We start from the raw sequence: 23,827 nt of genomic DNA on the forward strand, positions 1-23,827 counted from the left end.
ACGAACGAATAGTACAATAAACCATGGTGATGAGAAACGTTAATAAATAGAACTCCGTGGACGATGATACGTACTGTGAGAAAAGAGATAATCAGGCAAATAGGTATCGAATGGTTGCTTGTAGGATACGATGTAAATACTCTTTCACATCTTTCTTTTTTTGTTTTTTTTTTTTGTTAACTTTTTTCAAGACTTTATTTGGCTTTTTCCATCGTTTATTTTCGTATCACGCGTTCCATGCGGGGCGGCACAGTCATCAGTAGACGTGAGCTGCAAAAAGATCGATCGATGGATCAGGCACAAATATCCATATCTAGAACAAGGTGAACGTTGCTTCGAGAGTTCTAATCGCTTAAATATACGTTCTCCAGCATCGAGTCTTTTCAAATCCGTGAAAACATGTAGTACGGTGTTTTCGCTAGAACTCTCAAAGCGTAACGCTAGGATAACAGAGTAGGTATATATACACATACACGTACGTAGTAAAAATTAAAGTATCTTTTAACAGGGGAGGGAAAGGAATGTCTCTTTATACGGTAAGAAAAATGTTTTCGACACGGATCGTGTTTCCGGTGTCCGTCGATATCTCGCGGGACATCTAAAGCTGATGTGTTAAAAGATCTGAAATTCTCTGCAAACACAAACTACTATCGACGAGTCTGTGGAAACGAGTAGCTGTTGAAAAATCGTGAACAAAGATCCGTTTATTGTTATTACCTTACTCCGGGAGTTTCTGTTTGCAGGACATGCTTCGATATTCTGTCGATATGTATACAATTGTATATTGATATGCATATTAGTCGAGTGAAATGTACATAGAGGAGCGTATCTCAAATAAAAATAACCTATTAGAGGGGACGTTGTAAATCCAGGCACATAAGTCACGTACAAAATTACAAACAAGATGTGTGACACTGTTTGGCAACAATTCTTCGTTTTCTATAACTTTTTTTTTTAATTGCATGAATTGTTTCGTATTGTAAATACGAAAAAAAGTAATGGTGAGTGATTTTATATGATCTTATGATGACACGGTTAGGTTCGATATATGTATTTCAGTCTCATTCGCTCGAACAGCCCAGGTAACACGAGCTATAATAATGATTCTAAACTTCGTTTAAGACTTGTTTCGTTTTCATTTCGTGTTACGTTTGTTACGTTTAGCTGCGTGTTAATTGATAAATAAATCTCATCGTAGCCAGAAATATGTACAGCAGCATGACGTGATTCGTTCCATCTGATTATTATTTGTTCACAGAATTAACGTGTAAGGGTAACAGGATGCAAAACACTTGGCCACATTTTAATCTTATCGCTCACTTTGTTTCTTAATGTGTGGTACGTTTATTATACCACGGGCTGGTAAAGTGAAATCGTGGAACTGGCTTCGAATAATAGTAGTATAAGTCTCCTGAAATACAACAGATATATTCGAGTTGCATATCACTTTCCTTCACTAACAAGTCTTTTCTTCTAGTTGTTTTCTTACTATCGTCCTGTTTTATTTCGTTTCTTTTTTCTGTTATTAAATTTTATCCGATACTTTACCCAATTGCTTTCGAATCTTTATACATTATTTTCCACTGAATTTTCGAATGCAACCTTCCTTATTGATTATGTTTATATTATCTTTACGAACGTTTGAAGCGATTGATTAATTAGGATCGATAGATTTTATACGAATAGATACATATCTTCCACAGAAATAGCGGTCGATCGAGGCTCATGTTCACGTGACAATATAATGTTGAGAAAATCTAGCAAGTGAATGGCTTCGCATCAATGTGAAACCTTTGCGAGGTAAAACAATGCTGCGAAGTCAGCAACAATTGCACAGTACCATTTACAACGATTTCCAGTTTCTGCCATTGATTTAAGCTAAATTAAATATTCCTATCGTCACACACGTTTCTCATTTCATTGATACGCGAGAATAAATATTTGAATTTGATTGCTTTAAATACTCCTTTCGCTAATTTACATGTCGACATTAACAAGTTGGAAAGTATCAAAAAAGAAATTTGGATATTATTAGAAAGTAATCTTGAAAAATTAGTCAAGATCGAATAAAAGTTTCTTAGTTCTAAGCTTATTAAATATTTTCGTATTAAATTTTTTTAATGAAATTTTTTTTTCAGTAATAATCGAATCATTATGCTGTTGAAGAAATAGGGCACGGGAATTGAATGAACAAAGAAGATATCGCCTCTTTGATGGCGATATTATTACCCTGACATTTGAATCGTGCGAGTACCGGAAGTATTAGTTTCACCATAACGCTCTTGCCTTTGTTATAAAAAGAACAGGCTGTTTATTGACCCGAGCGTCTTGCAATTTAATAACGCGTATATAATTTGCTTTTCTATAAGTAAGTTCCAAGTTATTACAACTTTTTATTAATATTTCTCTCTTTCTCCCTAAAAATTATAAAACTTAATAAACTATAGAGAGTCAACTAGAATATGCGATACTCAGTTCTTAATTCAGATCATTGCAACCTATCATGGATTCCATTGTGTTCATAGAATCCATTGTTCTTTAAACCACTTTCAACAGGTTTCTAGTAATAAATCTTTTATGCGATATCGACTGTCCGATTTGCGAAAGCAGCGACAGAGTTGAATAATAGTGTTTTAATAGAGTGCAAAGCGAAGATGTAATCGTTAAATAATTGACTAGAGTCTGCCAAGAGAAAGGAATATGTACGTATGTACTTGGCTCGAATCCGGAAGTTGGCGTCTGGCACGTGTCGCCATGAATTTTGCGGTTTATCCTTTGAAGCAACCGTATCTGTACTCGAGCCAAATGGTAAACAATCGGTCAGATAATGCCAGACGTAATCCCATTTTATAATGTTACGTAACAAAGCACTCGATCGAATGTCACGGAAAGAAATTTTCACTCGGAATGATTTAAGATTCTGTAAATAATTCAACGTTGATAACACATTGATATCATAAATAATTGATAACTACGTTGCGTGTTCCTTTACCGTAAAAAGGTACAGTAAGGTGAAAAAATTTCTAGACTATTGTTTGAATCTTGTTTGCCTGTTTAAGCTCTGTCGCTTTTGTTTCCTATTGTATTTTTGTTTCAAGCTAAATCCTAACTGTCTGGGAATTTTTGGACAGCCTTGTTTATTTAGATTTTGGTACTTTTCCTCGATTTTGCAATAAACAGGGATACCGCTGAATTTTTAAACCTATTTAATTTAAGTAGTTTCTTTCTGTTGTGCAATTTATTGCATCATATCTACTAATTAGCGTCTCCAGGCAAATTTCGCTCCGATTGATTTAAATGCAAACTCTAGAGAGATTAGCAAGGATTTAATTCCTGCTTTCTTATTTGACTCCTTTTTTTTTAATTAAGAAATGATTGAAACGTCTTTAATTAAAAAGAATTCTTAAAATATATTGCGGTATCCTAAATTGCTTTCAACTGTTTTTCGCTCTTTGTCTGAGAAAATTTCGTTACTTATACGACACAGAAGTATTCAAAATGTAATTTCCATGAAATTATTACCCACTTATTAAACGTTTATTTCTTTCGACAGAGTGAGTCGTCATCTACCACATATGAAACGATATAAATCCAATAAAATCGTAACGAAACAAATATCAAAATAAGAAGGGGAACAAATACTTTAACGTCAAGAGAAAAATAAAGAAAACAGGAAATATTCAAATAAAGTATCCACAGTACTCGTTACAGTATTCAGAGAGTAAAATAAATCCCTACATAATTTCCATTCCTTCAATTATGTTCATAAAAATACAAATTCGTATAGACAAGCCCACACTCTAATTATTATCACTCATAGGACGAAGTTCTCAAGTAAGTATTTGAAACAAACGAACTACTTTAATAACCAAGAAGTGTATCAAACTCTGCTAGACCTACACCTGTACTACGGTGTTTTTGCAAATACTTTCTCAGACAAGGAGCGATCGTTTGTTTATGAAAGCGTCGCCAGTAAAAAGATAAAGCGATTACGTACCGAAAGGCCTGATTGGATGTCGGCTCCACAGATAGCTACGTTTAACAGGACTGAGGTAACTGTCCCTCAGATAAAACGGGGTAACTCTCGCAGCATAGTTGGGAATATAGGGAGCAAAGCTTGGGTACCACCATGGGTCTCTGGTGAAGGCACTGATCGGTGCCATTGGTGATGGCTCAAGAAGATCGAACAAAGGCTTCTTGCGTAACAACGAGGGGAAGGATGGTAAGTAATCGTAATCGGTCACCAAGTTACCTGGAATTAAAAATGATATTCGTTCACAGGTTCCTTTTGGATTTTTTCTTTGATGCTTAATATTGTATATTTGACGAATCACACTTGCGTTACTTGAGTGGAAAATTACGAAGAAGAAGAAACGTCAGTGTTTTCAATGAAAAAGTAAAAATTACAAGTTGCGAGTCGTCGGTTGTTCAATGGAACAGTATGTTTGAGACGTCAGATAGCGTTTTGAACTTCAGTTTAGATAGAATCAGTTACTTAGAATTTGAAATAAACGAGACAATCGGAAGAGAGATAAAAGAATGTGTTTTAGATTTTAGAAGAAAGTAATAACTCTTTGTAATTTTAATGTCCGGAACTATTGCGCTAAATCATGACGCTATTAAAATCCGTACCACTTACGAATCTTCGTATTCAAAGTAACAGTGTTCACGTAAGTGCCCGATAAAATGTCATAAAGAGACAGCAACTTGATACAACAACGACTCGTCGATCTTCTTTAAAATCTTCTTCGCTATTAATCACACTGACAGTTAATTCATTACGTCAAATACACTTATTTTCTTGAGTTCTGAGTTGAGACGCGATGCTCAAAGAAGAAACTCGTTTAGAAAAGAGGAAGTGAAAGGCGAGCAACGAGAAGTACTCACCGTGGATATCGAACAATCGTTTCGTACTGAGAGGAGGGCTAATATGCCGAGCCAACAAAGGCGATTTGCTCGGATACAGCCTGTCGATGTCTGCCAAGCGGTTCAGATGATCGGCCCAAGCTTTCTCAGGGTCGAACGGTTTCGCTGTATCGTGATATTTATGGCAATGAAACAAAAATTTGCACAATGTTTCGTGCATTCCTGACGGTCTCTCCCCTCCCGACCCTGAATCTTTTGATACTCGGTCAAAATAATTAATCACGAGCACACCGGTAATTTTATCCGGCATCAACAAGGGAACAAGCGTACACGAAATACACGAGAAGTCTTCTGTTTATTATTAGGATTCGTATATTATTCGAAATCTATAGTTGTAAATCGACAGTGGATATCTTTTCATTATAAATTTAGCTTTTTCATGTATCTAGCGTAGTGGAAAAATTTACTTTTAAAAATAGTTATATAGGATTTATTTCATTCTTCTGACAGAATTTGCTTTTTTTCTTACTGTTGCGATTTTAAAGACTAGAAATTATCATCATAGTTAGAATATACTCTATGCTTTAATATATTTTGCTTCTCTTATTTTGCGAATTTGTATTATTTTCTTTTTTTTTTTGGTTTTCGCTTATGTAATCTTTTCCTATCTTTCTTATTTATTTCAACCAGTTTGTAGGGTTCGACCTATACAGGAATGCAATCGATAGAGTTATGCAACATGGAGAATTCAACAAATCGCAGCATTACGTGACCCGAACTTTTAACGCGCGCGACCGTTACACGAGATATTGATTTGTCCCGTGGGTAATCGATGACGAGGCGCGAATTTCTCCACGTTGCATGATCAAACAAACGACACTGAGGTGACAAGAGCGCTTTTCTTTTTATTGAAAATCTCTCGACAAATCAAGTTCAACGAAGAATTATTCGTATCTTATTTCAACGTTTAAGAAGTCATTAATTTTCTTTTCATTTGATTTGCCTTGTTACGATGTACAAAATGCTCTCGTGAACTCAATATGTATATAAAATACAAGCAAAAGGTCGAATCAGATTTATCGTAAATCGAATTCAACTTTTTGTTACAGGCTTGCAGATTCCTTCGAGTAAAGAAAGGATACACAGCTAATTAAAAATATTAAGGAGATATCCAAAAGATGGAGTTTTCTAAAACATCTCACACATCTGTGATCAATGGTAATCATTTTTTTGAAGAAGAACTTCCTACACCGGTGTAGAATATTTTTCAACGTTTAATATTTAGCAAATTGGAAGATCATTTTTTTTTTAATATTGCACAAAGCAATTTTTATTTCATCATATTACTGATTGCTTTTTTATTTATAGACTAGGTATCGAAACAGTTTAATAAAAAGTTAAAATAACGATTAAATTCGTTCGAATCGTTGATCAAAAAATGAATGGAATCCATTTTTTTACTCGAGAAGGATTAATATTCCATCGAGAAGGACCGATGATATTCTATAGAAAAAAAAGAATGAAGAAATGTAACAAGTCCACATAAACAACATGTCACTAAACTATTGAGAGGCTTGAGATTCATCTCCTCAAATTGTCTTTCTCCGATGAATCGTTTTATGTGTTTATCGTATGCTACAATCTACGTATGATAAATGACACCTAATGTGAAAAACCGTGCGTACCATCGGTTTGATTTCGTCGCGAATCTGGCCGGAATCTGCCCAACTATTATTTATTTGCGTTTCATTTTCTCTGGTTTAGTACTTTAGCTTTCAGCATCTACATATTCTTTAAAGAAAGATGTTTCTCTTGTTAGTAGCAGCGTTTTTGTTAATCTTCCAGGCCGCAGTGTCATGCACTGTTGGTACGTGGCTTTAATAAAAGACGCAGTGGTGTTTTAGGAAGAATATAACACAATTTGATACAATAATTATTCAAGCGATTTAACGAAATTCCTTTAATTAGCTGTTTGCAGCTAAAAGTGTTACATGTACCATATGTACATATCGCTGTCGTTTATCTTGTTTATTGTTAAGCTTACTTCTAAGGTGTTGCAGTAAAATAGTTAAAATAGAGTAAAAACAATAAAAAATAAATTATATGGGAAAGATTAATGAGTTACATTCAACTCTTTTCATTACCGTATAGTACATTTGACACTTTACCTAAAACACCCTATGCTAAAAAGATAGTAACAAGCTTAATTAATGCATCGTGTTCCGTTCGCTGTTAATCCGATAAAAACGAATAAATAGGAGGGCAAAAATGCAAGTTAAGGTTCACAAGGGTTTTGTCCCCGTTTTTGGGTGTTCTTTCAAAGCCGTGCGTGTTTCACCTATCCGTAGCAAGCCGTAGATGTATATGATAAAAGCTTATCGAAGCACGATTCTTTCCTTCTAAAAGAGAAAAACGAAACATTCGAGCCGCTCTCACAAAAAAAAAGAAAAAAAAAAGAAAGAAATGAAATGTAACACGACGCCACGTAACGTGTAAAAAAGTATACTAACCTGGTGGGGGGTGAAAAATACCGCCTCAAAAAATCGCATCGTACTCTCCAAAAACGGAGAGGAAAAAAGAGCGATCAGATATTTTCTAAAAATTTTCTTATCTCATTTTTTACACTGCTCGCCGGTCGCTCAATGAATCGCAATACACTTAGAAATTCGCCGCGAGGTACAAGTTATTCCTGTTAATCGTTACGAACTCGTGGCCATCATCAAGACTGCACGAAACACAGGTCTTTTCTACAAGGATTTCTACAGAGTTTTTCTACAGAATCTATATCGCTATCTATCTACTGCTACGATTCTACTAGTTCGAAAATTACTTTAATCCGGTTAATCAATGCGTCACTGTCGAAGGAAAGAATTATAATTATATTTGGTTGGTGGAGAAGTAACGAAGAGCAAAGCGATTGCTACACAATTTCATTGTTTTCATTGATTTTATTCTATCTTAATTTCTGCTGCATTCTTTGAGTTGATTTCGATACAAATCCATCGTTAAACAATTCTTTAACTTATCGATAGGTGTGATTTTCTGTTGCAATTTTTTTAAAATAACATTTCGATTAATTCGTCGTATATTTAAATACACGATTGCAACTTAGACCAAAGACTAGGTCGATGAAATTTTCGTACAAAGATATCGATTTTGCTTTTAACAAATTTATTTGTATCTTTTCCATCTACGTAATTTTTAGCAAAGATTAGACAATGAAATGGGATTTATCATAATATTTAGAATCTGTTACATTATTTATTGTAAAATAGTGACTATTTGAAATTGTTCCTTTTAGTGCTATCAAAGATCAACGTTACTTTTCCACCAACTCGGTATTATAATTGATAAGCAGGTAAAGGGTTGGGGTTGGAGGGATCGGATTGAGAGAGAAGAAAAAAAGTACATGCCATCTCCTGAAAAAGATAGAAATTTTTGGATCTAGCTGAAATTAATTATCGCTTGTTAGTCGGAGGAAAAGAATACTTCGAATACGCGTGCGTAGTAAAGCATATATTAATTGGAATGTTTGGGTCAATTGCTCCACATCGTCCTTGTATCTCCTATATTCGATTCTTTTCTTCATTTTGTCTTCGTTTGTGATAATATAATAATAACGAATATAAAAATTAAGAAATTGAATAACGAATGGAGATAAGTGACGATATTGGATCGAATAGATCAATGGTAAAAAATTAGAACGCGCAAGCGTCGAGAGAAAATTTCCAGCTTTTTCAAGTTTGGCGGCCATATTGAATTTCCTTTTATTCACTCCTTTCGCTTTCCTTTTTTTTCATTTTTCTTCTATTTATAAGTCTCACGACTATTTTTTCTCCGATGAATTCAGCCTTCTACCGCAATTATTACGATCGAATCGCCGTCATACGCTCTTCCTTTCTATATTTTTCTTCCGATTACCTATCCAAATCGTTCTTTTATTTTTGTTCTTTAATTCATCTGTCGTTCTTTTCGATCCAGATTAGTGTAATCAAACTGCGACCTCCACCTCAGCTGCAAGAGTTAACACGTCCTAAATATCGTTTGCCGTCGTGGACAAAAGTGAAAAGACAAAAAGTTCCTTCGATTATACAGCGAAAAAGGAAAAATCAAAAATAGCGTTGGCGAGGGCAACGCTCCTGGCGAAACGCAACGAAAAATATCGCATTTGAAAAAATATTCGCCCGCGTGTAATTAGAAAAATTGTCTCGAAGTAGCATAAAATCAATAACATCGAGAAAACGAAATTCTTCTCAATAGCAGCGCTTCTCGAAAAAATAAAAATATGCCGTATCTTGAGTAGTAAAAAACGATCGCTGAAAAATTATTAGCCAAAAAAAACGTTCGATCGTTGAGTCACTTGAATTTATTGGAAATTTCATATGCATATACAGTGTGTAGCAGCTTTCTCGTGCTTATTACAAAGCGATTTGTATTCTCGATCCGTCGCATTGGCCACTGTTTCAAGATGGCTTCGATCATATTTCCTTTCCCATGCTTTCGAGAACCGTGGGTAGTCGTGACATTCTCTCGACGATCGTCTGAACACATCGATGGAGAGAAATCCAGGCACGTGCGCATGTGTGAAATCGTTGCTTTCGTTTCTTTCTTTCGTTTTCGTGTCGATGAGGGAAATGGGATAAAAACGTGACGCGGGCATATTGTTAGTATGTTAAGTACGCTTTGCATGATTCCAGCAAATTACCATACACAACTGTATACTTGGATCTGATTTTTGTGTACGATTCGTGCTCATCGTACACTATGAACGTAAAGTGCGAAATTGATTTTAGAAACTCTACCGGGGAAAAATAGAATTATGGAATTATGGAGAATAAGAATTTGGTGAGAATACTTCGTACGTGTAATCAACTTATTATTGATTGGTTATTAATCCTAATAAATGAAGGGTCACGCGTGAAAGTAATTTTATATAGGGATTTTTTTTTATGAAACGATCGAATGGTAAAATGTAAAGACTACGTAGGTAAGTACTTTTGGTTGATAGTGTACCACTCGGAACGAAGAAATCACTAGTTTAATCAGTTAATGTAAATTCTAGGATAAGGACGATATTATTTGTGTACCATTAAGCAAATGTCAAGGGTTACTTCGTAATGTCTCAACAATTAATATCTTGATCTGTGGCAGTTGCAGTTGTACGAACGCTCGATATTAAAAGTCAAATATTTTTCTATCGCGTCTATTTCTCCTAAGGTGAAGATCATCGATAATAATCAAAAATAGAACGATAATAAACAAACTTGCAATTTTTATCAATATCACACTTCACTGTAACGTTACCAAGCTCAAGATACTAATCGTTAATCACAGTTATTGAGAGCGTATCGGGTATAGTTTAGTATTAGTTTATAGTGAGTAGGTTAGTATCGCGCAAGATGTCAGTATCCTTTCTTCGTATGCAATGACGAAGTCGCACTTTTGTAGTAAGCGTGTTTCGCTGTTTAGTTTCTCTAGTCTGCCAGTGTCGTGCAATTTGCTGTCGCCTAAGGTCGCTCAAATCGACGATGCGATTGAGTAAAAGCCACTTGTTGGGTCTAGTGCCTGGAAAGAAATTAGGATCAGAGCTGCATGCGATTCGTTTGTTCCCTTTTAACGGGCGGTTGCTTAGCTCGCAGATATTTTCTCGTTTATCTGGACAACGACGAGCAACGTGGATTATGATGATGATGGTGGTGGTGGTTTCGTTTTCTCGGACGACGCAAGAGGCATGGAGAACAAAACGTATGAGCGTAAGAGATCAGTGAGCCGTGTGATCGATGAACGATGATCCATGATGCCTGGCCACGTTTCTGTCAGTCGTTCGGTCGTTGATCGTCGCCATTTCCATCCATCGACACTTCCATTGTTGACGACATCGAACAACACGAGAGACATCCACCGATTTTTAACGGACAATCGTATTAATGGTATTAATTATATTAATCTAATTGTTAATTCACGGTTTTGTGCTGCTTCGGTCGAGCTTGCTATCGCTTAGTATACGTCGACACTTTCTACGTTTAGTTTGTTTTAATGTTTCCACGCTTTTGTTTAAATTTGTAGTTTTTTTCAAAATAGAGATGGGCATTATGTTTACTGACTATTTACAGTTTAGTTTATTATCGCTATCGTTACTGAGAATCGTATACGTAGACTATCTGCAGTCTGACGAAAATTAATTAATCGCTCAAGGCCATTCAATAACCTAACCCCATTGTGTGTCTAGTTTCTGTTACTGAAAGCAATTATCGTTTGAGCTATGTCACGTTGTTACATATTTGTACATTTAGGAATTTTTATGTCGTTCTGATATAGTAATATAGTATAGCTGCGTAATTATGCGAAAGAAACACGCGTTAGTGCCGACATGTGCTATTTCTGGTGCTGCGAAGCAGCCTTGAGTGGCCAATTAATTTTTGACAGACTATAGCACACCGATTCGTTGGATAGATGTACTGCTATCTCTTTATTAAAACTGATTATTCACTGATTATTCGATTGCAAACGTATGTATCGTATTATTATTTATTTAGTCACGAAGAGATGCAACAACGCGGTTACGTTGGCGATTAAACGTGCGATGTGGAAATTATATCTGTTATATCGATACCATGATCTTCAATCAGATGCTATCTACGCTTGAATAATACATAAGTCTCTAACAAACATGTCTATCACCACGACCGAGTTAATCATTAATTGGTTACCAAAATTATTTCTAGCCCATCTCTGATGCAAAGATAATTATTGTAATTAATTGAACACCAGCGAACACCAATGGGAGCGTCGGTCATCAGTGGATGTCAAGGTGCTCCTCAGTCACATATAATCGAACTGTTCTTTTACTTTCCTTTTATTAAAAACAGAAAAATCATTACGCGTTCTATGTCAAAAGGCGTAAAAGAAAAAGAAAAATGAATCGTATAATCGCGAGGCAAACAAGTCTTGAGGCATATTTAACATAATTATATATATATTTTTATACGTATGTATAGATGCATGTTTTCGTATAGCGACATTATAAGTATAATAACTTAGATACAAAGTGTACGGACTAGAGTAAATTAGTATTATACATATTATGGCATGGTTCTGTGTACGTGAAGAGAAAAGGTATCGAGACACGGATTGTAGATAAAATATGAACTCGAGGTGAATTAAATACGATTCAAAAAAATTCAAAACACGTACGTATCCAAAAGTGCATACGCATTTCACACGTCGGATGGGGATGACACATAACAATACAAAGGTATTTTTTTTTCTTTTTTCGAAGGATTAGGAGCATCCCATATATGTATATTTTCAATTTCCTTGCTTCGCTTTTTACTCATTTTCACTTCGTTTCTTTTTTAGTCACGATGGAGTGCAGGCAAAGGTGGAGGGCTCTTTTCATAAGGATACGAAACGGATCCTCCAGGGTGGCGTTTCTGGCTTCTGAGAAAGGCCTTGAAGGGAAATATTCGCGGACCGCCGAATATTTACACCCCCGACAAAAGTTACTGTGTCTTTACAGCCTTCCTTTTCGTTCGTTTATTTATTTTCGACATTCAAAGTTTTAACTTTTATCTTAACTTATTCGTCTATCCAACAGGCAGAAGCCAAAAGCACCTGATTACAAATTACTGACAAGAACTTTGACAAGAATTATCAACTAAAGGAAGAAAACTCCGAGAACGAGCGGTTATAATTAATTAATTAATTGGATTCAACGACGATAATGCTTTCGTTCCACATTCTCATGCGTTTCTTCGTTCATTCTCTTTTTCGTTCTCACTCAGGTCTTTTTTGCTTTCATTCGTATTTTTTTATCGTTTCCGTTTTTTTTCTTTTTTTTACTTTTTGGCACTAGAATTTTTATAATTATATTTTCTCTCTCGTTCGTAAACGTTCGAGACGCGTGTTTACAACAACGTTTAAACTTTCCAAACTTTTCTTTTCGTTTCGTTTCGCGCTTCTTTTTCTTTCTCGATTCTTTCGGTCTGATCTTTTCTATGGTTTTTATAATTACTTTTTTGATTTGGTATTACGACGTCGTTCACTCTCTTTGGTTTGGACTTTTGCTCAGAGTTCTTTAGTACGTACCGGGGATGAAGCGTTCTACAGGTTTGTATTGATGCGGGTAGATCTGCCTCGGTGTGTAACCGTAGATCTCACGGTGGACGGGCAGGTACCTTCAGGGAATAACGTTTACTTTAATAAAAAAAAAAGTTTGCTTCGTCTTATTATTTAAGATGATAAATAATATTATTCAAGATAATTATTCGAATAAATTAATCGTTGTAAAGCTATTGCCTGATCGTAAGAACATAGTCGATCATTTTGTCGTTGCTCAAGTGTAGAAATAATAGAAATATCTTTTACATCGACTTTGAGATTTTGCAACATTCCATAAGGTTATTCTATAAAAATGTTCGTCATTACATTTGACGATGTATTGTACAGTAGTCTTATTGTGAAAAATACATTAAGATGATCTTTCTTTTATCTTTTATCGCACGAGCGGCCTGCCTACCTAATTAAATTATTTATGTTATCAAAGTTTCAGCGAAGTATCTATTCTTAAGCATCGATTGAAATATTGTTAGTTAACGAGTTTCAAAGGTACTCCAAGAAATCTTACCTGTATCCAGGAACGTTGATGCGATCAGCCGCATGGATGGGGGTTTCAAAGATAGACTTTCCAAATGGCCACGAGGTGGATAGCTCAGGATAATCTGAGCGGAAAATGCTGCGAGGTCTGTGCGTGTGTTCAGGGGCTCTCATATCGTCGGTGCCTGTAAACAGCAATAGTTTTATAAGCTGTTCGTTCTTAGCCCTCTGTAAACACCGATACCAAAAGTATTGTACAAGACAAATTGCGACAAGTATACATCCTTAAAAAATCTCTCAATTATTACAAAATTTGGAAGTTACGTGATTTCGTTTGAAAAAAAAGTGAGAAGGCAATGAGAAGCACGAAAGAAATTAAAGGAAGTAAGATCTCGTTCAAAAGGAATTCGATATTATAAAAATTAAATATACATAAAGCTGATAGAAGAGAAACTAACTTTTTCCAGCAACGATCGAGTTTAAATAGAAGGCGAGTTTAAACTTTCAAGTTAAAGTTTGTTCGCGTTAAAATTCTTAATTCCAGGTAATGCATGAAGGAGTACCTTTTAAGGCTCGAACATAACTCTGCCAGAATTTGGCCTTCCTTGTGATGGGCTCGTTGCGCCCGATCATGTCGAGATTGCTTCTAAAGCGCGCGTCCATTTTGCCGCTCTACTGAACTGCTAACCACACTCGTTCGCTAAAATAAACGAACGTAGATTACTTTTAGCGTTTTTATAATTCAACGCGTGAAGATATCTGATGATCTCATTTGTTCGCATCAGGGAGGAAAGATCGACGATTTTGATTCAGATTCGATATAGGAATTGCTCTTCGTTGGTATAAATCTTATATGTTAGCGACAATGCAATTTCTGAAAGAGATTAATCGTTAATTAATGTAACACTACGTATTCTTTTTTCAGTTAATCATTTGCGGAATAAAAATGGTTACAATAAATGTCTAAGGTGAGAGAAAACATTGCGTAAGTGCATGTTAATTATAAAATACGATGTCTTCGATATTTCAAATTTAAAATACTTCAGCGTGCCAAATTTCAAATGTTTAGAACATATAATATTTCTCAATAAGATCGCTAGAAATATCGAAGAGCTATAAACTTAAATAGAAGACTACAATTTCTTAGAAATACAGTTTTCACGGAAATTTGTAAATATAACGGTATGTGTATAATCGATCTCATAAACAACAAGGAGTTTCTAAATTTGAAATACATAAAAAAAAAACAGCGCCGTAAAATATATGTTTTCACTAAGATTATATTTACGATAAAATTTCCCTGTTTGATATCTGGGATAGTATCTAACAAGTACAAGGATAATAATGCCACAAATTTAGGGCTTGTAATGCTAGCAGACAGTAAACGCGCTAAAAATAAGAAACTTATGGACGATAATTTGCAAAGGTGTTTGTTGGCATCCTGTCGCTTTCTAAATATAGCGGGCACAATTTTTCGCGGTCGATTTCTTCATCATTCTTGTTAAACCAGATTTTATAATTATATATATTTACAACTACTATTTAAAACTGGCAGTAAAAAATAGCTTTCATTAACACTTTGTACCATACTACTCGGTATTAATACATAATGCCATCTAGTGCCAAGTTGAAAATCACATTAGCGTATTACGTTTTATATTTAATAAAATTTAAAATTTATAAACTTATTTTTTCGTAATTTTGCTCTATACAATACATCTGCCAATGTCCATAAATATATTTTTAAATATAATACCTATATATAATATTATATTAGGTATATAGATATATATATCCAGATAGAAACGTTAAACATCAATGAAATGTTTCATTGAATAAAATACGAAAGCTCGAATTTGGTGCTCGTATTTGAAAAGCCCGTACTCGTCCCGTTTTCGAATAGCGAATGGTATTACGTGTATTACGATTGGTTGCGGCATTCCTCGGATCAGCCAATCGAGGACTGCGACACAAACAGGAGCATCGGCTTTTCTTTTTGTTGACGCAATGGTGCCGCTAAATTTAGAAACGCGCGCACTTCATACTCGGCCTGGATCATCCGAACGCTTTCGCATGTATTCCTATTTCATTCTCGGCAAGAGCGATCGAAGGTCATCGGAAATAAATTTGGAATACGTGATCTAAATCAACGGTCGTCCATTAATGCCTGATTCTAGCGACCGAGTTAATTTCCTCGTAATTACATAGTTTGGTTAATCACCGAACTATTATCTGCGTAGTAATCGAATGGAACGTCGAAACTTAATGAATGCTTCTGCACTTTGTCGAACCGTTTCCATTAAGAATTACGATCAGGTATTTGGAGAATTATTTATATCTATAGTGGCTACGAAAAGTATTTGTACGTATTTTTATTTTAGCATTTTTACGTTTTATTTTCAGAGTACCAAATTTTTGTCGTCGTATCAAAGTATTACTAAATGATACAAAACTTATTGTTATACCTTAGTAATTTTCTATAGTTGGATCTATTTAATTGATATAAAAAAGATAAGTGCTATAATAATTACTAAATAGAATAATATGTAAATACTTTTTTTGCTCTCTGTGTATATTAGGGACTAATCCTGTATTTAACAAATTTTGGGATATACATTTAGATATGAGAAACCTATATAATTGTGTAAAGACGTGAAAATTCGCAGATAAATTAGCTACTGTGTTATTTGATTACTATAAGTTGTTTTAGAAACAAATGTTTTATTGCTGTGATTCTTTTCATAATTTGAAGAAGTTGGCACCACTTATCTTACAATATAATTGTTACCAACCTTAAAGTACGACTCTGTACTTAATGCAATAAATTAATACAAAAAATTGAAAATTTATAATATAATTCTTTTTTCTACCGAAGAAAAGAATTATATAATGCATTTTAGTATCGAATAATAATTTGTGTTATTTGAAAATTTATGCGTATGAAAATTTGTTTCACAGAAGTTTGCAAGGCTGAGTTTGAAACGATGCTTGACCCTTCGACCACAAAAGTGAAGTGCAATTTTTCGTAGTGTGTTAATTGAGTTTTTAACGGTCAAATGGCACAAACCATACGCAAAATCAGTAATATCTACCAAAGGTAATTGTTTTTTAATATACCTGTTGCTCAAGAGATACAAATATAATAAAATTGTAATGAAAATTTCATAGTATGCAATTTTGTTACATTTGAGTAGAAATTTATATCAATCATGTATATTATACTGTTAAATATTTGTGTATATTTCAATATAAAGCTTTCTAAATGGTAATAACTTTAATATTATTACGAGAATAAGAAAATTAATATGATTTAATGTATATGAAAAGTAGAAACATTTTTCTTTCGAATGAAAGTCGATACCTTGCTCTGTCCTATTTGCACAAACATATATGTATATATATATAATTAATAGTCATTCAAAATGTTTTATGATGAGAAATTCATCTATGATGTAATTCGGAAAGTATCTTAGTATGTATGCATGTACGTATATATAATTCTTTTTCGTAAGATAAAATAGAGCAACGAATAATATTGTATCGTACTAACAGGTGTCTCTGCAGGTTGCATCAATGGAGCCAGTGTTGCAGTCTACAGAATGCAATCAGGAAAGGGTATGTGCAATTTCCATTTTTTGGTAGATTATTATTACATACCACAAATTTGAAAGTATTGCGTGCGTTAAAGCTAATATTTTGTACTTTAATCTGTTTTGCTTTCACCAGTAAATGAAATAATAGATTGTGAATAATGATAGCTTTCTGATAAATTAAAGTATACAAAAATGAATTATGATTTTCAAATGACTGAAACACGATTTCATTGAACAGTAACGACGTTCATCACTCGACTGCAATTAAAGAAATGCAGGTCATGAACCTAGATAGAAATTTATTTCGCTCTTTGGATGTTCCAATAAGACCTTAAGGTATCTTGTATGGTATTTTTGCATAATGTATTTAAATCTCCTATAAATGCATAAACATCCACAATCTAATCATTATATTACACAACAATCTAGTAACAAATCGATACTTCCCATCGTACTATACTTTCTACCATTTACGAACGCGTTCGTGGCGGATGGAAAAGGGAAAATAAGAAAAAGCTCGGTGGTCGTGGACGCGGAATGATACGTCGCGTCGCGTCGTGACGTAAGAGTCCCGGATTCGCGGTCGCTATATTTAGGCTGCCCGGGCCCCGGTCCGTTTTTAGTTGGAAACAGGTGGACATCCAAGCTGTGCGAAGGCAGCATAGTCGACGAGTCTCTGGCTGACTTTGACCGATTTTCGCGAACCCCCCCGCACCTTCCTCATCGGAATGGGCTCCTTTATGCCCGCGACGACGATAATGACCCATAAAACAACACGTTCCCACCCTTCGGTCCATAGGATTCCATGCGCGGCTAATTAGAGAATTTATTTGTTCAAATCGTTCAAGATCATCTCGACTCATTTAAAAGTTTATTGTTTAAGAGTGTTTCGATAATTTGATAGTTTATATACCTGCAAAGTGGATATGAAGGAAAATTATTATTCTGAGTGAGTTGAAGATGAAATACCTTGTATTCAGAATTCGCTTGAATTAATTTCCTGTTTGAGAAGATATCTGATAGTTGGAGAATGTTTATATATGCAAGAAACGGAGATTCAAAAGAACGATTCTACAGGGTAATTCAGTGATGGCAAATTTTTTAGTTATATCCAAGATGAAAAGAGTATTATATGGTTCGTAATGTTTAGAATGTTAGCAAGTATGGTAAATAAAAAATATAGCGTTCTAATAATAACGATAGTTTAGGAACGAGCAAGTTTTTTGAGAACTTGTTTGGAATTTCCTAAAGGTTCCCATGTTCTAATTTTTTGCGCTAAATCCTTCCAAATAATTTTCATAGTCAAGTTTTTATCATTTTAGTCGTAAAGCTAGTTGCCTGTAATTAACTAGTAACTCGAAGTTTTGTTAAATTCCGGTTATAAATATTAACTAACCAACGAATCGAATTTATCTTTTTATTCTTCAACATAACTTTTGCCCAACTCTTCTATCTAACGAACACGCGTGTAATCTAGATGACTGTTAAAAATAAGCAAGACGGGTTCAAGCAAATCATCCGGGGCGTAGGTCCAAAAACTGAAAATACGTGCCGGCCCACGGTGTGACTTTTCGTTTGCTGGCTTACAACCGCGTTAGGTCCTCACCCAGCGCATTCCACTTCCGTGCGTCATCGTGGACGCGTAATACACGTTTAAATGACGGCCTTTAGGAACTGAATAATCAGAGACGTATGCCAGACTACCGGCCAAACACGTGGATCAACGTCGATGACAGCTGATAGCGTTAGGTGCCCCGACACCTGTTACTTCTTTGTTTCATTGTTCCCTGCCAGAACGATCGCGTCAGAATGTATCACGGTTAAGAGTGTTCAAGGCTTAACTGTGATCTACGAATTCTCTAGATAGGTCGCCACTTTTCAGTACGCTTCATGAGAATGTCTCGCGTTTCTTATTACCTTCGAATTAGTTTTGTTACACAATAGATAGATACAGGGTTTGTAATGTCGTAGCTAATTTTAGGCTGTATGTATATTCGTTGTACATTTCAATCGAAACATTTACATAGAACAATGAACCGATCGTAAAAGAGCGAACAAACGATCAGCTATTTTAAGTATCGAGGTATTTATGTTGAATTATGTTATGTTACATAGGTCGATTATTAGAAAGTTTAACATCTATAAATTCGTACTATCAACTAGTGCAATGTCCTATGTAAGGAGATTCAGACAGTCATTAGTCAGACGACGGAATTCTAATACGAAAACAAGTATTTTCTGCGTGCTTTATACAAGTGGAATTTGAAAAATTAAATTCCATCACAGAAGTTAGGTTTCACTGTTATTAAACAACAGAAAAATATTTCTAAAGAAATTGTAAATGAGATTTTTCATCGCTAAAACGATATTTAAACTTCATTGTTAAAAATTGTATTCCACCGATATTATTGTAATTCAAAAATTAGAGAAAAATATTGAGAAAATCTTTCAGCGATATTGTACAATTTTAAATGAGAATATCAGCAGGAAGCGAATTTAGCGATCGTAGTGGCGTCGTCAGAAATTATGTTCACATTGAAAACTTGCCAGAGAACGAATTTTCTAAGTGTGCTTCTTTCAGATATGTGGCGGTTTCGCGTGATCCGATGAAGGGTAAACGAGAATGTAACAGAGGCAAAGGAAACTTTCGCACATCGGCCTTCAATGTTGAAACTTTAACTATCAACCGAAGACAGCCAGCTCGACACGTTGCGGTGAAACGCTAGAAACCATTTAACCCAGAAAATATCAAACGTCTGGACACATCAAAAGTTTCCTCTAACGCTGCTCGAGTTGAGGTTCAGAGAAGCTCTTTAGAAATCAATAACGTTAGCTCGATGGAGATACCAAACTTTAGTATCTTCTTTTGGTATTTTCAACGAATAATTAATTGAGAAATCTCACTGCGCTTGAAATTATTTGTATCGTTGATATATTTTCTTTTGTTAGAGTATTTGTTTAGCACTTTTAATTTTTTAACGAGATCTCAGTGAAATTTATATGAAAAATAGTGCAGAATATGATGTACCATACAGAAACCTGTATAGATACGTAGGAACGTAGTAAGTAGATTCAGAGTACAATTGGTCAGACAAACGAAATCTGCTACTAAAGTAAACCATTTCACGTAAAATAATTACAAGTACGAGGCAAGTGATAAACACGAAGTAAATTAGAGTTTGCTTATAAATATTGGACCTGTCTATGAAACAAATCGAACAAATAGATAAATGTGTTTAATTCTCTTTTTTTTCAAGACCACGCTCTCTAATATTAAGAAAAAAATAAACAACATTTCAAGGATGATAGTAACGCAGTATATTTAACCCTCAACTTGTAGAATGAAATTTGTGCTTGTTATATAATCGGCATATTGAAAAAAAAAATTTTCGGAATTAAGAAATTCAGACCCGGATACTTATTTATATGTTTTGCGATATGAAATGTATGTTATTCTCTGATGGAGAAAATACTTGTATAGCATATAAACTTTACAAGGTATAAGGTTGATTATTATAGTCTTCTAACATGTTTAAAAATTTATTCGATTTAAATCGCGCGAATTTAATAAGTATAAGGAGAACAGAGAAACGTGGATGACGGACGTCGATTATAATTGTTTTGATTCAGAATCGAAGTTTTGTCACGACTAGAAAGTCGCCTTTTTGCGGCGTTATATTTAGCCCGATGTGGCCGAAAGTAGTGACGCCTTAATTCGGTCAGACGCGTAGTTTAGCTCGTCAAGCGGCGCGAGGCGCCTCTTGGCACTTGTGACGTATTCTATGATATTAAGAGAATGAGCAATCTGGAGCGTGTCACTTTAGCCGTTTATAATTTTATACGCGTTACATCGTCCCAAAAATTTACGACAGTGTATCGTTACTCGCAACTTCTTTTTCTAACGTCAGCACTGAACAAATTCTTACAATCCTGCGCATTTTCTACGTCATTATTCGTTTAAATAACTTGCTTTCCCACTTCCAAATCCTAATATTTCCATTAGCCATAATCTTCTATGAGAACGAGGTATAGTCCAGCAAAAGGTTCCTAAGCTACTCCGAGTATTCGACTATTTCCTAAAAACAATCGTTGAAAACGTTTCAAAAGCTATCAGAGAGCATGGTGATTTTTATTAACGCGTTAACTTCTGTCTGTGAGGAATAGACGACACTCGGAAAGTGTGTTTCGCGTGCTTCGACACTGTCCTAGAATTTGTAGAAATAGAATTATGCTAAGTAGTTGTACTATAGTACCAAATAAGGTTGAAAAATATGGTTTGACGACCAGCTCTCATTCCCACATTTTGTAGAAAGCTAATTATCCTTAATTTATCAGACAATCGACAGTGTCGGTTTATGAATATCAATACTGCGTATAGTAAAATAGTAAAATCCTATTAATCTCAACTTCATTTAATAGAACGAAATTTCGGTCGGTATAATGAACGTCTGTTATTCGAATGGACAATATTAATGATATTTTACGAATATGGAATTCTAATTATACGATCTGTTTGTTTCTGCAAGGATCTAATTTGCTAAATTTTGCACTTTTACCGCAACGTATATATATTAAAAAAAAAAAGTGTTTCGCGTTTTAACCGCAGAAAGGGAGCGGCTATAACAGACACGTCGGACTTGGCGGCATCCCGCGGATATTTTTATCCCGACAGGCACGCCGCGGCGCGTTACATAACTGCCAAACAAATCGCTGCCAATTATTATAAACAATTCTCTCGGTTGTATGATTGGCACACGCGTACGAGAAACCTCGAGCATCGATGTCTGTGCCTTGTACGTTTCCACTACATTTTGAGAAGCACGCGGCAGCAAACGATCGGTCTGCCTCGAATTGGTATGCGATAGCAGAGAAACCGAGACGCGAGTCGCGCCAACTATTGCAAACGTGCTTCCACGAAATTAGAACTTTGATTCGGGACGGTGGTGTTCGCGACTGTATCTTTACGACTCGTTCGATCGATCGATCGATCGTTGAACGCACTGAGTCATTCATTTTATCTAAATCTATCGAACCGATTTATAGAACTTTACAATGAAACATTTGTTATAATATCACTGTTTTTCTTTCTTCGGAACTTGCGATATAGTATTACTCATATATCGTAGTGTTCCTTTTTTGTTTTTTTAAAGATCGACAATGAAATATATTTTACATATTTTGTTTTGTTATTAAACCACACGCAAACATACAATGTTATAATATCGTAGATACGATTATTACTACATATAGATTGGTACAAACATCGTCATGCATGTATTATCATTGTACAAAACATCAGGCGTAAACAGACAGATAGATCATCTTTTCTATTATCAACGAGACTTCAACGATCATTCGTAAAAATGTAATTTCACCAATTTCTTTGTTCTCTTACTAGAAATTGAAATTAGACATTTATCGACATAATAAAATGGTCCCATGGTTCGATCGTTTCTGCCTCGCAAGATTAATTGCCACTGTGTACATCAATTTGTCGACAGTGTAATTAGTTTCTCTCGTTCTGGTGGGTTAGTAACATCAATTAGTCTTAAAAAGCACACGTACCAGTGTGAATGAAACGAACCGGTGATACAATCTAAAATTATTTACAGACTCGAGTGTAAGTGTACTAGAACAGCGCAGTCTAGGTTAATGGAAGAGCGAATTCCTACTAAATATACGCAGAAGGACAAGCGCAGGCAGGCCCACGTCCAGTCAGGCGTTCTCTCCTATTTTTCGGCCTGTTTTACACTGGCGCGCACACACGGACGAGAATCCTCGATCTTTCCTCTTCGAACGAATCGTTCCTCTTGGTATCGTCCTCGATCAGTTCAGCCAGATAGAGTGTCGCACTCACGATTTATCTATCTCTTTCCCACCCTTAACGTCCAGATCTTTGTCTCTTTCTCTCTCGAACCAACGAAATAAGTCGTCGCGCGATCGTTTAAAATCCTCGAACAAAGTCAACTTGTTCTCGTTTTCTTTTCTTTCTCCCGGCAAGCTGAGAACGAAGAATCGAAGTAGAAGAGAAGGAAGAAAAAGAAAGTGGAACGAAAAAAAGTTGGCGAATAAACTCGACTATGTCGACCGGTGTGCGGTGGTCGATTGGAAATTAGCCCTTTTTTACCTAAGTATTTCGGACGACCGTTCGGTTCGGGGATTGGACCTTAGACTGGGCGGCTGCCGCCAAAAATGTAGACTAGTATACCGAGCGTCGGTACGGTGGCGCCGACCTGTCGGCGAGTTTCCGTGGCTCGCCACGCGACATTTATGGCTCAACCCCCGCCAACGTTACGCGATTGGTCGATCGGTCGACCCGCGACCGTATCGAAACTTCCTCTTCGTCCTCTTCGTCCGTCTACTAAGCCTTTCCTTCGCTCGTTTCTACCGCGGATCGCCTCCTCACGATCGTCGTTCGCCCACACGTTTCTTTTTTTCTTTCTTTCCACTGTACGAATATCTGGATGTTTTTAGCTTTTTGATATGTATTAAATACGTATTAATTAATACGTATCGATCGATGGCGTTTGGCTTCTCTTTAAGGATTATTATTAAAGAAATATAAAGACGCACGCGTAAATATTTATTCGAACGACTTTATCTTCGATTGCTATATATTTGCTCGCGATGTGCCAATGCACGAACTAGCTGACTGATTGATTTTCATAGTTGTAAACAAGTGGCGAGAATTTATGAGGGAACATTTAAATTTAATTTAAACATTTAAAAATAATTTGCACACGGTTGCTTTGGTTCGGCAGTTCGAAGAATAC

General features: G+C 35.5%; 1 protein-coding gene and 3 long non-coding RNA genes across 12 annotated transcripts in view; 3 read left to right on the forward strand and 1 right to left on the reverse strand.

The window, feature by feature from the left end:
* Window positions 1–163: 163 nt before the first annotated feature.
* On the reverse strand, window positions 164–23,360 carry LOC122570632. Of its 5 annotated transcripts, XM_043733208.1 has the most exons (9): window positions 23,182–23,360; window positions 22,912–23,055; window positions 14,025–14,161; window positions 13,493–13,646; window positions 12,955–13,043; window positions 4,888–5,031; window positions 3,998–4,252; window positions 1,321–1,411; window positions 164–270 (listed from the first exon to the last, which is right to left on the reverse strand). In XM_043733208.1, the coding sequence occupies exons 3-8, from the start codon at window positions 14,122–14,124 to the stop codon at window positions 1,329–1,331; spliced, it is 825 nt and encodes a 274-aa protein (XP_043589143.1). In that variant the 5' UTR covers window positions 14,125–14,161; window positions 22,912–23,055; window positions 23,182–23,360; the 3' UTR covers window positions 164–270; window positions 1,321–1,328. The 5 variants fall into 5 exon arrangements, with proteins under 5 accessions (XP_043589143.1, XP_043589141.1, XP_043589142.1 ...); XM_043733206.1 differs by lacking the exon at window positions 22,912–23,055 and having other exon boundaries at window positions 23,182–23,351; XM_043733207.1 differs by lacking the exon at window positions 23,182–23,360 and having other exon boundaries at window positions 22,912–23,162.
* Window positions 1,418–4,115, forward strand: LOC122570636. Its single transcript, XR_006317868.1, has 2 exons — window positions 1,418–3,834; window positions 3,937–4,115. It is a non-coding gene; the product is annotated as an uncharacterized LOC122570636 (long non-coding RNA).
* Window positions 5,038–8,857, forward strand: LOC122570637. The gene is made up of 2 exons (XR_006317869.1): window positions 5,038–6,084; window positions 6,235–8,857. It is a non-coding gene; the product is annotated as an uncharacterized LOC122570637 (long non-coding RNA).
* LOC122570634 overlaps window positions 14,168–23,827 on the forward strand; it is a 175,058-nt gene continuing 165,398 nt past the window's right edge. Inside the window, exons 1-4 of one of the 5 annotated variants that reach the window (XR_006317864.1) lie at window positions 14,168–15,777; window positions 15,865–16,558; window positions 17,014–17,076; window positions 19,636–22,613. This is a non-coding gene — a long non-coding RNA (uncharacterized LOC122570634). Of the gene's footprint in view, window positions 16,559–17,013; window positions 17,077–19,635; window positions 22,614–23,827 lie in introns of those variants that run through there. The other 4 variants (XR_006317866.1, XR_006317863.1, XR_006317867.1 and 1 more) reach the window with 4 other exon arrangements.

Source organism: Bombus pyrosoma, linkage group LG9, assembly GCF_014825855.1.
Source record: "Bombus pyrosoma isolate SC7728 linkage group LG9, ASM1482585v1, whole genome shotgun sequence".
Taxonomy (NCBI): Eukaryota; Metazoa; Arthropoda; class Insecta; order Hymenoptera; family Apidae; genus Bombus; species Bombus pyrosoma.

What these genes read in the sequence shown, in the direction of transcription:
- LOC122570632 (XM_043733208.1), bottom strand. Translation starts at nt 14,124, where the DNA reads ATGGACGCGCGCTTTAGAAGCAATCTCGACATGATCGGGCGCAACGAG. An exon ending in ATCAACGTTCCTGGATACAG is followed by an intron (nt 13,044 to 13,492) that starts GTAAGATTTCTT and finishes TATTCCCTGAAG; the next exon opens with GTACCTGCCCGTCCACCGTG. An exon ending in ACGATTGTTCGATATCCACG is followed by an intron (nt 4,253 to 4,887) that starts GTGAGTACTTCT and finishes TTTTAATTCCAG; the next exon opens with GTAACTTGGTGACCGATTAC.